Genomic DNA, 15,287 nt, shown 5'->3' on the forward strand with positions numbered 1-15,287 from the left:
TAGCTACAAAACAAATCATCGCCCTCATGGAGACGGGCTTCACTGGATGTCTCAGCGGTAAAACAGAATGGATTGGTATTTAATGAAAAATGAACATCAGTCGTCGAAGATGGACATGAAGGGTTTCTGGAAATTTGGACCCCAAGGAAAAACTGCACCCTCCCTTCCTAAAACAGTGGCTCCCAAACGCCATATAAAGTACCATTTATAAACACAACCACAGAGCCCCCCCCCCCCCCATGAGATAGGACCCCCGTCCTTCCCCACCCCTCTCAATCCTGACTACTCTCCCTTCCTCTTCATCCTTCCGTGGGTCGGCCCTGGCCAGGCCATCTCTGAATTAGTGATTTCTTGGATGAAGAAGTTCATACATAAGTTAAGAGTTCTCATCATACAGAACATATATGGAATGGTGATGTAACCAATATGGTATATGATGCAATCACACTAGGTTGTACCCGACATACTTCCTGGTTAACATTTAATAAAACTTGTTACCAAAGAAAAACAAAAGCCAGTCATATAAATATGCTAAATAAAATGTTGGCAGGTACAAAGGATATCCGTGCTGCTGTATCCCTTGTAACACACCTGTATACCCCTTCCCCATCTCTTCTAACACTTCCTGGCCCCCCGCCTTGAATTAGGGCCCTTTTACACAGAACAAGTACTGCTCTAAAAATCATTCGAACGAGCGAAGATGAACACTAATCATTGAGTGCAAATGCAGCCAACGACCCAACGCTAAAGCGGTAATTTGGGGTTCTGTTAAAGTAGTAGAGGAAAGAACCTAAACTAAGCTTGGCATCGTAATCATACTGACCCGCGGAATAATGTAAGGGCATCTGTGTCACATTGTGAACGCCATGGAAACCAGACCCTGGAAAGATGGCGGACTAGAATTTGTTTTTTCCATTTCACTTCAGTTAGACATTTTTTTTATTTTTCAGTACATTATATGGCAAACAACACCATGAAAAACTTGTCCCGCGAAACACCCTCACAGCTACTTCAACAGGAGAATAAAAGGCTTAGGGGAGGGGAAACTGAAAATCAAAAGCACAGACTAAATACTTGCTGTAGGTGGACCTGTATTGTAACAATCCATCCTCCTCATCCTCAGCCAACTGTTGGTGCGCCTCCATGTACACCAAATACCCAGGTGCCCCCTGCAGCGCTGTTTATACGGATGTGGGCATCTGCCACTGCGGTACAAGCGTAGAATATGCAGCATGCAAGTAATAATGTTCTGTCTAATGCCCGACTAGTTGCAGCCGTATACAAGAGGAGAGCAATTTAAAAAATCCATTAATAATTAAAGATTAATTATGAATGCCTTAGGGATCTATAGTAAGAATACAAAGCGGGATTAAAGCCCCTGCAATCTAGCAGTAGGTCGGGTCCTCCGCTGTCAGATAGTAGCGGCTCCAAACGTCTGCCTTCCTCTCTGCAGGCTCCATAGCATTCAATCAGCTCTATGTAGGGAATGCAGGAACCCGCCCAGCCACGTCCTCCGTGGGACCCAGTGATCACATGACTGCCAGCGACCCCACCATGTCAGAGCTTCAGGGTCTTAGACTGCAGCCCAATCTCTGACCGTGACTAATATACTAGGCACGCAATAAAAAAGGGGAGGAGAATCCAGCGCGGGCCAATATAAATCTATAGGCGCACGTTAAACCACGGCTGCAACATCAGGAGTGTCAGAGCGGACATGAGCACATAACATGTCGAGCTCTAAGCATACCAGCTAGATAGGGGGCAGCACTTAATAAATAAATAAGGGACACTAGTGGCGTCTTGGGTTAGCAAAAAAACAGTAGGGGCCGAATCTATATAATAAAGGATATCTAGGATAGACTGTAGCTAACTTCCAGTATACCCTATATAGCAGGAATATGCCTATGACCTGGTGATACACAGGGGTGAGGAATAGCAGGGGACTATATATGCATGGCACGGAGAGTTTGACGTATGCAAGGCACAATAAATATCTATATACAGCGCTTGCATATACTATTTACTTTATGTACTCTAAGCATGCAGATAAACCTGCTAACCAGCTACCAGCTATACTTTATCTAAGGATTGGCAACTATTAATTTAGAATAGCCAAACTATATTGTCTTAAGCAATACATCTATTTTACAGGGAGACATGTTATAGTGGACACCTCTGTGAAGTGAACACATATCTACACCTACTCCCCATAGGGTACATTCATTTGAGATGGTACGTCTTTAATAACCAAGTGGAATCCGTTAATCATCTTCCACTAGTAGGCATCCTTCGATCCTGATGAACCAGCCTAAAACATCAAATCAGGCTGAAGAAACGTGTCGATCCTTATAAAACAATTCCCAGATCTACGAAATAAGCGTTTGGATCTCTGCGCTTTTCTCAGGTCCACGCATTAACCATATCTGGTTAGCCTCATAAGAAGACGCTATTGTTCTGCGGCAGTTAGTGATGAATTCATAAAGTACAGGCGCATTACTTACCGCAGGCATATCTTTTGAAGTACTGACATATAATTGGTCAAGACTTACTAACATTGACAAGTCCAGTCCAGTATCCTTATTCTATGCCCTGACTCTGGAAGCATTAACCAACAAAACTTATATATAAGCATCTGGTCTACTATATCTGAGCAGAAACGCCTGGCCAGATATACGATAAAGCGGAGCGGTGAAAGAGCACTAATTTGCAAACACCCACGTTCACTGGATGGGACGTCCCTATATATTGACACGTTAACTTTAATATCAAAGTGTCTAGCTCTCAGACGGGACATAGTTTTTAGTGATGTCCATAGACGTCACAAATGTGTAGTTCTTGTATGTAGTAGTGTATATTTGTTTATTCCATTTTATCTCAGTATTAATAAAAGCTATGTTTTAGTTAAAATCAAATACAAATTTATTAGGTTCTCTACAGTGACTGATTAAGAGGAGTGGGGGACCTACTGTCTCAGTGACTTATACAGCTGCAACATAGAAGCCGAAACCAAAAGAGTGGTAACAGCACCCAAAATACATCAGAAACATACCAAATGACAGTTCACACACTAACCCGTGAAATAATGCAAGGGTCTTGGTATATCACTTAATTAAATCATCTTTCCCAGGTTAAGGACAGACGACCTGGTATTACGTTAGCACCCATCTGAAGGCGCGGTCACCTGGACGCTGGTGGATGGGCCAATATGACACCAAGAACCTTGCACTATTTAACGTGGTTAGTGTGTATGCTGTACGTTGCCACTTCTTTGGTTTCTGATATCATACTAGGGGGATGTCTGGCTCCCATGGATGCCCCAGTTACAGTAGGAAACTGCAAAATAACAAAGAAAAAGTTACATTGTAACATCCCCCAGATGTCAGAGGTTAAAAAAAGTTACAAAAATGAGTAAAAAGTCACAGAATAAAATAGAAATACATATAAAGAGAAAACAGGCGACACAATCCTAAACAGTCGCCATTTTAAAAAAAAACAAACAAAAAAAAGGTTTATAAACATCAACCCTCATACAATGAAATAAAAAAATAAAATAAAAAAATTCTGTGAAAAAACCTATTAAACAATGCAAACAAACAAAAAAAACCACAACAGTAAGGTAACATCGCTAGAAAGTGTTCCTGTAGGACTGAAGCACTGCGGTCCTTCAGGGGTTAAGCTAGGAGCATTAGGGATGCCTTTACTATAGTATCCAGGGAAGCAGCAATCACATATATGACAGTTCCAGGAAGCGCTGAGACAGCAGAAATCATGGGGCGCGCGGACCACATCCAATCTTCTCATTAGTTGCCTTTGTTGCACCGCTGGCTCTGTGACATGGCGGCGCTTCCAGAGAAGACCGTGTTATATCTGTGCGGAACGAGTTGTCAGTGAAGACACAGCAGCGTCTGCACAATATGATGAAAGCCGCAGTTTAATTCCTAATAGACGCCGGCCAATGCAGAAGACATCCAGTGACCGCTAATGATGCACACCTTCCGTCAATCAAGCAAAAAATACAAGTGTCAGACTGATTCTGCAAGTCTAGAATGATGAAATACAACCGAGAGAGCAAAAGGAGGAGGTGCGATAGGACTAACGGCGCCCAAGTAGACCGTCTCCAGCACGACATAACCAGCGGCGGCAGCGTGGCCAGCAAGCTCTGCTACGGATGCAACGCTGCTGCCTGGGCTAAAACAACTAAACTCTGATCCCCGTGTTAATCCGACCACAGCACAATATGAGCAAGCTCTAGTTACCTTGGTCTCTTCTCCTTGCCTCATCCGCCCGGGACTCGCGGGTACCGATGGTCGTTTCCGGCCCTTTTCTTGCTGGAAGAGTTCTTGTAACCTTTCAATAAAGAAGAGGGATACATTAAAATACTGCCGTAAGGTTACTGCCCACAACCAGTGGTAACGGGGAGGAACGAGCACAAGTAGCCTCTCTAGGCAGATGGCGTCACGTTTGATGTGAGGCTATACATGGCAGACGTAGCTAGGCTTTCCAGCAAAGAATTAGTTTGGCCCCCCACAAAATTTCAGTCTTCACTTCCCGAAGCAAGGAGCCCCCCCAAAAACACTCCGGCTCTGCACAAGGCACGACAGCAATAAGCTCAATATTTCTGACCCGACTTTCAAACGTAAGAAGCTGTAAAAAATGCCAAGAATCATGGCTTTAAACCACCACCAAAATCATGTCTGCAGCCCTGAGAGAAGCGGAGCTACAGCCATCTGCGTGAGAACAAGATCAGTTTGTCCAAGACTAATGTCCTTTTCTTGCAGAAGCAGATTCATTCCATGGCAGGGGGTTAAATTGCTAGGCTGGCACCCCTCCTCCCTATCAGTCTTGACTGCACCCAGGGCACATGCCCCACCTGCCCACTGGCTACACCCCTGTCACATCACAAAGAGAGTACTCTTCTCATCCTACCTCCTACTAGTATTGAGAATGCTATGAAACGACATTACCAGGGCAGGTGATAAGTATGATCAATGTGGCAGGTAAAAGCTGTTCCTATATATTAGTAAGCATTAGTTACCCTCACAGTTGGGTGATCGCGTTTCCTTTACTTGCAGAGATATTGGCCTTTTCTGTTCACTTTCAGTGGCCATTTTTGGAAAATTGACAACAGGAAATTCTAGAACACCATTTTGGGCGTCACCTCTGAGTTCTCAGAAACTGAAAGTACAGAAAACCTCAACCACCAAAACTGAGATTTTCATCAAAGAGTCTAACTCTAATAGAGTAACCAATATGGCTGCCGCAACAAGTGGTGAGCATGCTTATCTATAAGGAACTGCAGCCATTTGTAAAGTGAGGAGTCCGTTCATGATATTCAGCTGTGAGACCGGCAGCCGCCTTCTCAGAGGCGAAACATGAAGGAGATTTGGAGCTTTTGGATAGTTATAAAATGCAGCTTACAGAGTCTTTCAGACAAAGAAGGGCGGCCGCCGGATTACATAAGGGTCATTCAAGCATAAAACTACTGAGACAATGCTTTCACACAGCGTGGTGGCAGGGGATGCCAGGCTTCAGCTCTGAGCAAGGAGCCTGTATTACCGACGAAATGTACAGCATGTTGACAGAAGTATATGGATGCACAGAAAGGAAGGAAATTCATTTTATTCCCAGATTTCGAATCTGGTGTTGGCCACCTTTGGCCTCAATGACTGCAGTAACCCTCGTAGGCTTTCCACCAAAATCTCATAGATGTGTGAAGGGATTTATCTATTCCTGGAGGAGCTTCAGATAGTGATGGGAGGATGATGGGTGTGTTGGGTGCATGGACACAGAGTTCTAGTTTGTCCCGCTCGATGGGATGGAGATTCAGACTTTGGGCCGGCCAATGAAGTTTGCAGACATTCTGCTTCTCCACACTGCATGCTGTAGGACATGGTGGTCGGTCATGTTGGTAGAGACATGGAGCTGTACCAAAGTATTACCAAAGGGAAGGTGATGCCACATTATCCAGAATGTCTATGTACCCATTGGCGATGAGGATGGACTTCACTATAACCAATAGCTCTAGTCCTTCCCAGCAGAACTCCCCCCCCCCCCCCCTCCGCCCCCGGACATCCCCCCCAGCAGACCCCATTGTCACCTCTCCACCCGGTGACACCCCAGCACCAGACCCCGATGGTCACCTCTCCACCCGGTGACACCCCAGCACCAGACCCCGATGGTCACCTCTCCACCCGGTGACACCCCAGCACCAGACCCCGATGGTCACCTCTCCACCCGGTGACACCCCAGCACCAGACCCCGGTGGTCACCTCTCCACCCGGTGACACCCCAGCACCAGACCCCGGTGGTCACCTCTCCACCCGGTGACACCCCAGCACCAGACCCCGGTGGTCACCTCTCCACCCGGTGACACCCCAGCACCAGACCCCGGTGGTCACCTCTCCACCCGGTGACACCCCAGCACCAGACCCCGGTGGTCACCTCTCCACCCGGTGACACCCCAGCACCAGACCCCGGTGGTCACCTCTCCACCCGGTGACACCCCAGCACCAGACCCCGGTGGTCACCTCTCCACCCGGTGACACCCCAGCACCAGACCCCGGTGGTCACCTCTCCACCCGGTGACACCCCAGCACCAGACCCCGGTGGTCACCTCTCCACCCGGTGACACCCCAGCACCAGACCCCGGTGGTCACCTCTCCACCCGGTGACACCCCAGCACCAGACCCCGGTGGTCACCTCTCCACCCGGTGACACCCCAGCACCAGACCCCGGTGGCCACCTCTCCACCCGGTGACACCCCAGCACCAGACCCCGGTGGCCACCTCTCCACCCGGTGACACCCCAGCACCAGACCCCGGTGGCCACCTCTCCACCCGGTGACACCCCAGCACCAGACCCCGGTGGCCACCTCTCCACCCGGTGACACCCCAGCACCAGACCCCGGTGGCCACCTCTCCACCCGGTGACACCCCAGCACCAGACCCCGGTGGCCACCTCTCCACCCGGTGACACCCCAGCACCAGACCCCGGTGGCCACCTCTCCACCCCGTGACACCCCAGCACCAGACCCCGGTGGCCACCTCTCCACCCCGTGACACCCCAGCACCAGACCCCGGTGGCCACCTCTCCACCCCGTGACACCCCAGCACCAGACCCCGGTGGTCACCTCTCCACCCCGTGACACCCCAGCACCAGACCCCGGTGGTCACCTCTCCACCCCGTGACACCCCAGCACCAGACCCCGGTGGTCACCTCTCCACCCCGTGACACCCCAGCACCAGACCCCGGTGGTCACCTCTCCACCCCGTGACACCCCAGCACCAGACCCCGGTGGTCACCTCTCCACCCCGTGACACCCCAGCACCAGACCCCAGTGGTCACCTCTCCACCCGGTGACACCCCAGCACCAGACCCCGGTGGTCACCTCTCCACCCGGTGACACCCCAGCACCAGACCCCGGTGGTCACCTCTCCACGCGGTGACACCCCAGCACCAGACCCCGGTGGTCACCTCTCCACGCGGTGACACCCCAGCACCAGACCCCGGTGGTCACCTCTCCACGCGGTGACACCCCAGCACCAGACCCCGGTGGTCAGCTCTCCACGCGGTGACACCCCAGCACCAGACCCCGGTGGTCAGCTCTCCACCCGGTGACACCCCAGCACCAGACCCCGGTGGTCAGCTCTCCACCCGGTGACACCCCAGCACCAGACCCCGGTGGTCAGCTCTCCACCCGGTGACACCCCAGCACCAGACCCCGGTGGTCAGCTCTCCACCCGGTGACACCCCAGCACCAGACCCCGGTGGTCAGCTCTCCACCCGGTGACACCCCAGCACCAGACCCCGGTGGTCAGCTCTCCACCCGGTGACACCCCAGCACCAGACCCCGGTGGTCAGCTCTCCACCCGGTGACACCCCAGCACCAGACCCCGGTGGTCAGCTCTCCACCCGGTGACACCCCAGCACCAGACCCCGGTGGTCAGCTCTCCACCCGGTGACACCCCAGCACCAGACCCCGGTGGTCAGCTCTCCACCCGGTGACACCCCAGCACCAGACCCCGGTGGTCAGCTCTCCACCCGGTGACACCCCAGCACCAGACCCCGGTGGTCAGCTCTCCACCCGGTGACACCCCAGCACCAGACCCCGGTGGTCAGCTCTCCACCCGGTGACACCCCAGCACCAGACCCCGGTGGTCAGCTCTCCACCCGGTGACACCCCAGCACCAGACCCCGGTGGTCAGCTCTCCACCCGGTGACACCCCAGCACCAGACCCCGGTGGTCAGCTCTCCACCCGGTGACACCCCAGCACCAGACCCCGGTGGTCAGCTCTCCACCCGGTGACACCCCAGCACCAGACCCCGGTGGTCAGCTCTCCACCCGGTGACACCCCAGCACCAGACCCCGATGGTCAGCTCTCCACCCGGTGACACCCCAGCACCAGACCCCGATGGTCAGCTCTCCACCCGGTGACACCCCAGCACCAGACCCCGATGGTCAGCTCTCCACCCGGTGACACCCCAGCACCAGACCCCGATGGTCAGCTCTCCACCCGGTGACACCCCAGCACCAGACCCCGATGGTCAGCTCTCCACCCGGTGACACCCCAGCACCAGACCCCGATGGTCACCTCTCCACCCGGTGACACCCCAGCACCAGACCCCGATGGTGAGCTCTCCACCCGGTGACACCCCAGCACCAGACCCCGATGGTCAGCTCTCCACCCGGTGACACCCCAGCACCAGACCCCGATGGTCAGCTCTCCACCCGGTGACACCCCAGCACGAGACCCCGATGGTCAGCTCTCCACCCGGTGACACCCCAGCACCAGACCCCGATGGTCACCCCTCCACCCGGTGACACCCCAGCACCAGACCCCGATGGTCACCTCTCCACCCAGTGACACCCCTCCACCCGGTGACATCCCAGCACCAGACCCCGATGGTCACCTCTCCACCCGGTGACATCCCAGCACCAGACCCCGATGGTCACCTCTCCACCCGGTGACATCCCAGCACCAGACCCCGATGGTCACCTCTCCACCCGGTGACATCCCAGCACCAGACCCCGATGGTCACCTCTCCACCCGGTGACATCCCAGCACCAGACCCCGATGGTCACCTCTCCACCCGGTGACATCCCAGCACCAGACCCCGATGGTCAGCTCTCCACCCGGTGACATCCCAGCACCAGACCCCGATGGTCAGCTCTCCACCCGGTGACATCCCAGCACCAGACCCCAATGGTCAGCTCTCCACCTGGTGACATCCCAGCACCAGACCCTAATGGTCAGCTCTCCACCTGGTGACATCCCAGGACCAGACCCTAATGGTCAGCTCTCCACCTGGTGACATCCCAGCACCAGACCCTAATGGTCAGCTCTCCACCTGGTGACATCCCAGCACCAGACCCTGTTGTCAGCTCTCCACCTGGTGACATCCCACCACCAGACCACCTTGTCAGCTCTACACCTGGTGACATCCCACCACCAGACCACGTTGTCAGCTCTACACCTGGTGACATCCCACCACCAGACCACGTTGTCAGCTCTACACCTCATGACATCCCACCACCAGACCCAGTTGTGAGCTCTGAGCCTGGTGACATCCCTATGCCAGAGCCAGTTGTCAGCTTTATACCTGGGGGCAGCTGATTGTTTCTGTACTGGGATCTCCTGTGTGATCCTCTACTTTATATCTAATGCTCACACATCACCTGACAGCAGAGGACGTGTCAGGAATGCAGCATGAAGTCTGAGCAGTTTGGCCTCCATTATCCGCCGGGCATCTCCTCCGTATATTGTTTATAGTAAGCCGTGACCTACAATACGTAACAAGCAATGCAATGCTGGGTTGACATCCTAAGTGCCACGATGCCAGGAGTTCAACATCAAAACTCTGCAGACTCTCATTGGCTGTAGCGGTCACGTGATTTCCTGTGACCGTATGTATTCTAGCAAACGCCAGGATCACAAAGCAGCTGAGGCGCTGGATCCTGGCGGCCGAAGGGGTTAGCTCTATTTAATACAGGGAGTCATAACTGCAACTGGGGCCCCAGTCACCGGAGAAACACTTTAAACTTAAAGGGGTTGTCCCGCGCCGAAACAGGTTTGTTTTTTTTTCAATAGCCCCCCCGTTCGGCGCGAGACAAACCCGATGCAGGGGTTTAAAAAAGAAACCGGATAGTACTTACCCGAATCCCCGCGCTCCGGTGACTTCTTACTTACCTTGCGAAGATGGCCGCCGGGATCTTCACCCTCGGTGGACCGCAGGTCTTCTGTGCGGTCCATTGCCGATTCCAGCCTCCTGACTGGCTGGAATCGGCACACGTGACGGGGCGGAGCTACGAGGAGCAGCTCTCCAGCACGAGCAGCCCCATTCAACACGGAGAAGACCGGACTGCGCAAGCGCGTCTAATCGGGCGATTAGACGCTGAAAATTAGACGGCACCATGGAGACGAGGACGCTAGCAACGGAGCAGGTAAGTGAATAACTTCTGTATGGCTCATAATTAATGCACGATGTACATTACAAAGTGCATTAATATGGCCATACAGAAGTGTATAACCCCACTTGCTGCCGCGAGACAACCCCTTTAAGACGTTATAAAGAATTTTTAAAAAGTGTGTAAATCACGACATCAGCTGTAGATGAGGAAATGCAGAGGAAGGGTCTGGAACCATCTACAAAGATGGACAACAATCCACAGCAGGAATTGTGAGCGTCTGCGCCACTGTAGGGTGGACACTGTGCCACTTATAGGAAGCAGGTGACAAATACCAACAGCAGCTATAAAACCCCACTCCAAAGTCTGATCATTTACACGGACGAGTGCGGCATTGGTCTGAAGAACCTTGATGTCAAGTGCAAAGACGCAATTTTTATGAGTGTGTAATGTATGAAAAACCCATTATTCCCTATGGGAGTAAAACCGCTTCGCACTCACATACCGGCAATTCGCACTCACATACCGGCAAGTGCAATACTTTTTTTTCGCTCCGATAGGGAAGGATAGGCGATGCTCCAACAGAATCGCCCAAAAATAGGACACGCTGCAATTATTCTTTTTCATTGCTACAAGAGAACAATCACCCGTGTGAGTCCCACCCATAGACACCACGGTTTTATTACCCTGCGCATCTAGCCTCACACAGAACGCCTGGGAACACGCCTTTCACAATGCTCATCCAGAGCTCGTGTCCGCTAAACCACCATCCTCGACATAGGAGAGAGGTGAAAATACGGCCTGGGTAACCCATGTGCGAGGCGTAAGTGTAACGGGGCGGACTACCGAGAGGCTGCAGGAAGGGGCATCGCGAGGACGGCTGTCGCAGCGTCCGACCGGAGACACTCTTGTCCGAGATCACACACCATTTGTTCTTCTGCTTCCACGGTAGACAACTCTCCTGTGTGTAGACGGACGGTTGACGGGGGAAATGTTTCCCAGCTTTTCAGGGTTTCCCATTTGTTCGGGCGCCATAAGAGCATTATACAGGCTTTTCGTAGCAGCTGCGCCGCAGTATATGCTCAACCACTGCGCCATCTAGTGGACAGACCTCAACTTTCAGCAAAAATGTAAAGTGGTTTCCTGAGATAAATCTTTGCTTTAACCCATTAGTGACAAAGCCTGTTTGTGCCTTAATGACCACCTATTTTTTTCCGTTTTTTTCTTATCGTTACATTCCAGGAGCCATATAATGTATAACTTTTTATTAATTATTTTTTTGGGGGGGGGCAATCAGTTTTTTGGATTTCCTATTTACTGCATTCACTGTGCAGAATAAATCCTGGGATAACATTATTCTCCGGTCAGCACCAAGTTTATACACTTATTTTAGGTTTTGTTACTTGTGTACACAAAAAAACCAAAAAGAAACGTTTTTTGTGTCGCCGCATTCCGAGAGCCTTATTTTTATTTTTGGGGGGTTTGATTAGCGAGATGAGTTCCGGTCAGGCCCCCTCCCTCTGTTGGCCTTTTACATGCTGTGGTCACACTAACAGCAGCGTGTAAAGGGTTAGCCGAGCACCCGCTCTCCCTGGCATGGGAGACTCGTGCGAAGCTTCTCATGCAGCCGCTGGCAAGACGTATGAGCGGTCGTTAAGGGCTTAAAATTAGGTGTCCCTTCCCCACATAAGAATAATGAAGGAGCTCATATTCTCCTCCCCCTGGCCGCAGCTTGGGAGCGCCACCGATAGGTAATGTTTACGGCTGCAGCCTATGATGGATCGCTGAGGCAGTCAATGGTTGCTGTAGCCTGTAAACAGTATGTCACAGGGAACCCAGTGCCACCAGCGGGAAGTCGGGAGAGGAGGGGTGAGATGCTTTATTGTTTTCACATGGGGGGAGGTGGGGGCCCAATTTTAATGAAAACTTTCTCTCAGAAAAACCACTTTAACCCCTTAGTGGCATGGCCTATTTTGAACCTAAAGACAATGGCTAATCATAGAGCTCACAGAGCACTGCAGAACCAGACAATATTCTCGTGTCCAGTTGCCATGGTAACCCACCAGCCGTCCATGATTATATAGCAGAGGGCCGATGACATCACAGAGTGATGAACAACTTGCTCCAATATCTACAAATTGAGTTTTCTTTGGCCTTTAGGACTCTTGAAATAAGAGCTTGCACCCGCGCACGCGCGCACGCACTGGTCCCCAGAGCGCGAGGGGGGCGAGCGCTCACGCGCACGCACTGGTCCCCAGAGCGCGAGGGGGGCGAGCGCTCACGCGCACGCACTGGTCCCCAGGGCGCGAGGTGGGCGAGCGCTCACGCGCACGCACTGCTCCCCAGGGCGCGAGGTGGGCGAGCGCTCACGCGCACGCACTGCTCCCCAGGGCGCGAGGGGGGCGAGCGCTCACGCGCACGCACTGCTCCCCAGGGCGCGAGGGGGGCGAGCGCTCACGCGCACGCACTGGTCCCCAGGGCGCGAGGGGGGCGAGCGCTCACGCGCACGCACTGGTCCCCAGGGCGCGAGGGGGGCGAGCGCTCACGCGCACGCACTGGTCCCCAGGGCGCGAGGGGGGCGAGCGCTCACGCGCACACCCTGGTCCCCAGGGCGCGAGGGGGGCGAGCGCTCACGCGCACACCCTGGTCCCCAGGGCGCGAGGGGGGCGAGCGCTCACGCGCACACCCTGGTCCCCAGGGCGCGAGGGGGGCGAGCGCTCACGCGCACACCCTGGTCCCCAGGGCGCGAGGGGGGCGAGCGCTCACGCGCACACCCTGGTCCCCAGGGCGCGAGGGGGACGAGCGCTCACGCGCACACCCTGGTCCCCAGGGCGCGAGGGGGACGAGCGCTCACGCGCACACCCTGGTCCCCAGGGCGCGAGGGGGACGAGCGCTCACGCGCACACCCTGGTCCCCAGGGCGCGAGGGGGACGAGCGCTCACGCGCACACCCTGGTCCCCAGGGCGCGAGGGGGACGAGCGCTCACGCGCACACCCTGGCCCCCAGGGCGCGAGGGGGACGAGCGCTCACGCGCACACCCTGGCCCCCAGGGCGCGAGGGGGACGAGCGCTCACGCGCACACCCTGGCCCCCAGGGCGCGAGGGGGACGAGCGCTCACGCGCACACCCTGGCCCCCAGGGCGCGAGGGGGACGAGCGCTCACGCGCACACCCTGGCCCCCAGGGCGCGAGGGGGACGAGCGCTCACGCGCACACCCTGGCCCCCAGGGCGCGAGGGGGACGAGCGCTCACGCGCACACCCTGGCCCCCAGGGCGCGAGGGGGACGAGCGCTCACGCGCACACCCTGGCCCCCAGGGCGCGAGGGGGACGAGCGCTCACGCGCACACACTGGTCCCCAGGGCGCGAGGGGACGAGCGCTCACGCGCACACACTGGTCCCCAGGGCGCGAGGGGACGAGCGCTCACGCGCACACACTGGTCCCCAGGGCGCGAGGGGACGAGCGCTCACGCGCGCACACACTGGTCCCCAGAGCGCGAGGGGACGAGCGCTCACGCGCGCACACACTGGTCCCCAGAGCGCGAGGGGACGAGCGCTCACGCGCACACACTGGTCCCCAGAGGGCGAGGGGACGAGCGCTCACGCGCACACACTGGTCCCCAGAGGGCGAGGGGACGAGCGCTCACAAATCTGATCATTTACACGGACGAGTGCGGCATTGGTCTGAAGAACCTTGATGTCAAGTGCAAAGACGCAATTTTTATGAGTGTGTAATGTATGAAAAACCCATTATTCCCTATGGGAGTAAAACCGCTTCGCACTCACATACCGGCAATTCGCACTCACATACCGGCAAGTGCAATACTTTTTTTTCGCTCCGATAGGGAAGGATAGGCGATGCTCCAACAGAATCGCCCAAAAATAGGACACGCTGCAATTATTCTTTTTCATTGCTACAAGAGAACAATCACCCGTGTGAGTCCCACCCATAGACACCACGGTTTTATTACCCTGCGCATCTAGCCTCACACAGAACGCCTGGGAACACGCCTTTCACAATGCTCATCCAGAGCTCGTGTCCGCTAAACCACCATCCTCGACATAGGAGAGGGGTGAAAATACGGCCTGGGTAACCCATGTGCGAGGCGTAAGTGTAACGGGGCGGACTACCGAGAGGCTGCAGGAAGGGGCATCGCGAGGACGGCTGTCGCAGCTTCCGACCGGAGACACTCTTGTCCGAGATCACACAGTATTTGTTCTTCTGCTTCCACGGTAGACAACTCTCCTGTGTGTAGACGGACGGTTGACGGGGGAAATGTTTCCCAGCTTTTCAGGGTTTCCCATTTGTTCGGGCGCCATAAGAGCATTATACAGGCTTTTCGTAGCAGCTGCGCCGCAGTATATGCTCAACCACTGCGCCATCTAGTGGACAGACCTCAACTTTCAGCAAAAATGTAAAGTGGTTTCCTGAGATAAATCTTTGCTTTAACCCATTAGTGACAAAGCCTGTTTGTGCCTTAATGACCACCTATTTTTTTCCGTTTTTTTCTTATCGTTACATTCCAGGAGCCATATAATGTATAACTTTTTATTAATTATTTTTTTTGGGGGGGGGGGCAATCAGTTTTTTGGATTTCCTATTTACTGCATTCACTGTGCAGAATAAATCCTGGGATAACATTATTCTCCGGTCAGCACCAAGTTTATACACTTATTTTAGGTTTTGTTACTTGTGTACACAAAAAAACCAAAAAAACGTTTTTTGTGTCGCCGCATTCCGAGAGCCTTATCATTTTTATTTTTGGGGGGTTTGATTAGCGAGATGAGTTCCGGTCTACATTTATTCAGTTTTTGGAAACATTTTGATTGCACTTTCTTTTTTTTTTTGAGGCGCGACAAACAAAAGAAATTCTGCAGTTGTGGCA

At 53.8% G+C, this 15,287-nt stretch overlaps 1 protein-coding gene across 4 annotated transcripts in view; it reads right to left on the reverse strand.

Annotated features, from left to right (window-relative positions):
• Positions 1-15,287, reverse strand: part of PIKFYVE (phosphoinositide kinase, FYVE-type zinc finger containing) — a 201,609-nt gene that overhangs the window by 74,240 nt on the left and 112,082 nt on the right. For all 4 annotated transcript variants that reach the window (XM_066577221.1, XM_066577220.1, XM_066577223.1 and 1 more), the window contains one exon: positions 4,257-4,347. In XM_066577221.1, coding sequence (XP_066433318.1) covers positions 4,257-4,347 — 91 coding nt within the window. The remainder of the gene's footprint in view (positions 1-4,256; positions 4,348-15,287) is intronic.

Source organism: Eleutherodactylus coqui, chromosome 8 (assembly GCF_035609145.1).
Source record: "Eleutherodactylus coqui strain aEleCoq1 chromosome 8, aEleCoq1.hap1, whole genome shotgun sequence".
In the NCBI taxonomy this organism is placed as follows: Eukaryota; Metazoa; Chordata; class Amphibia; order Anura; family Eleutherodactylidae; genus Eleutherodactylus; species Eleutherodactylus coqui.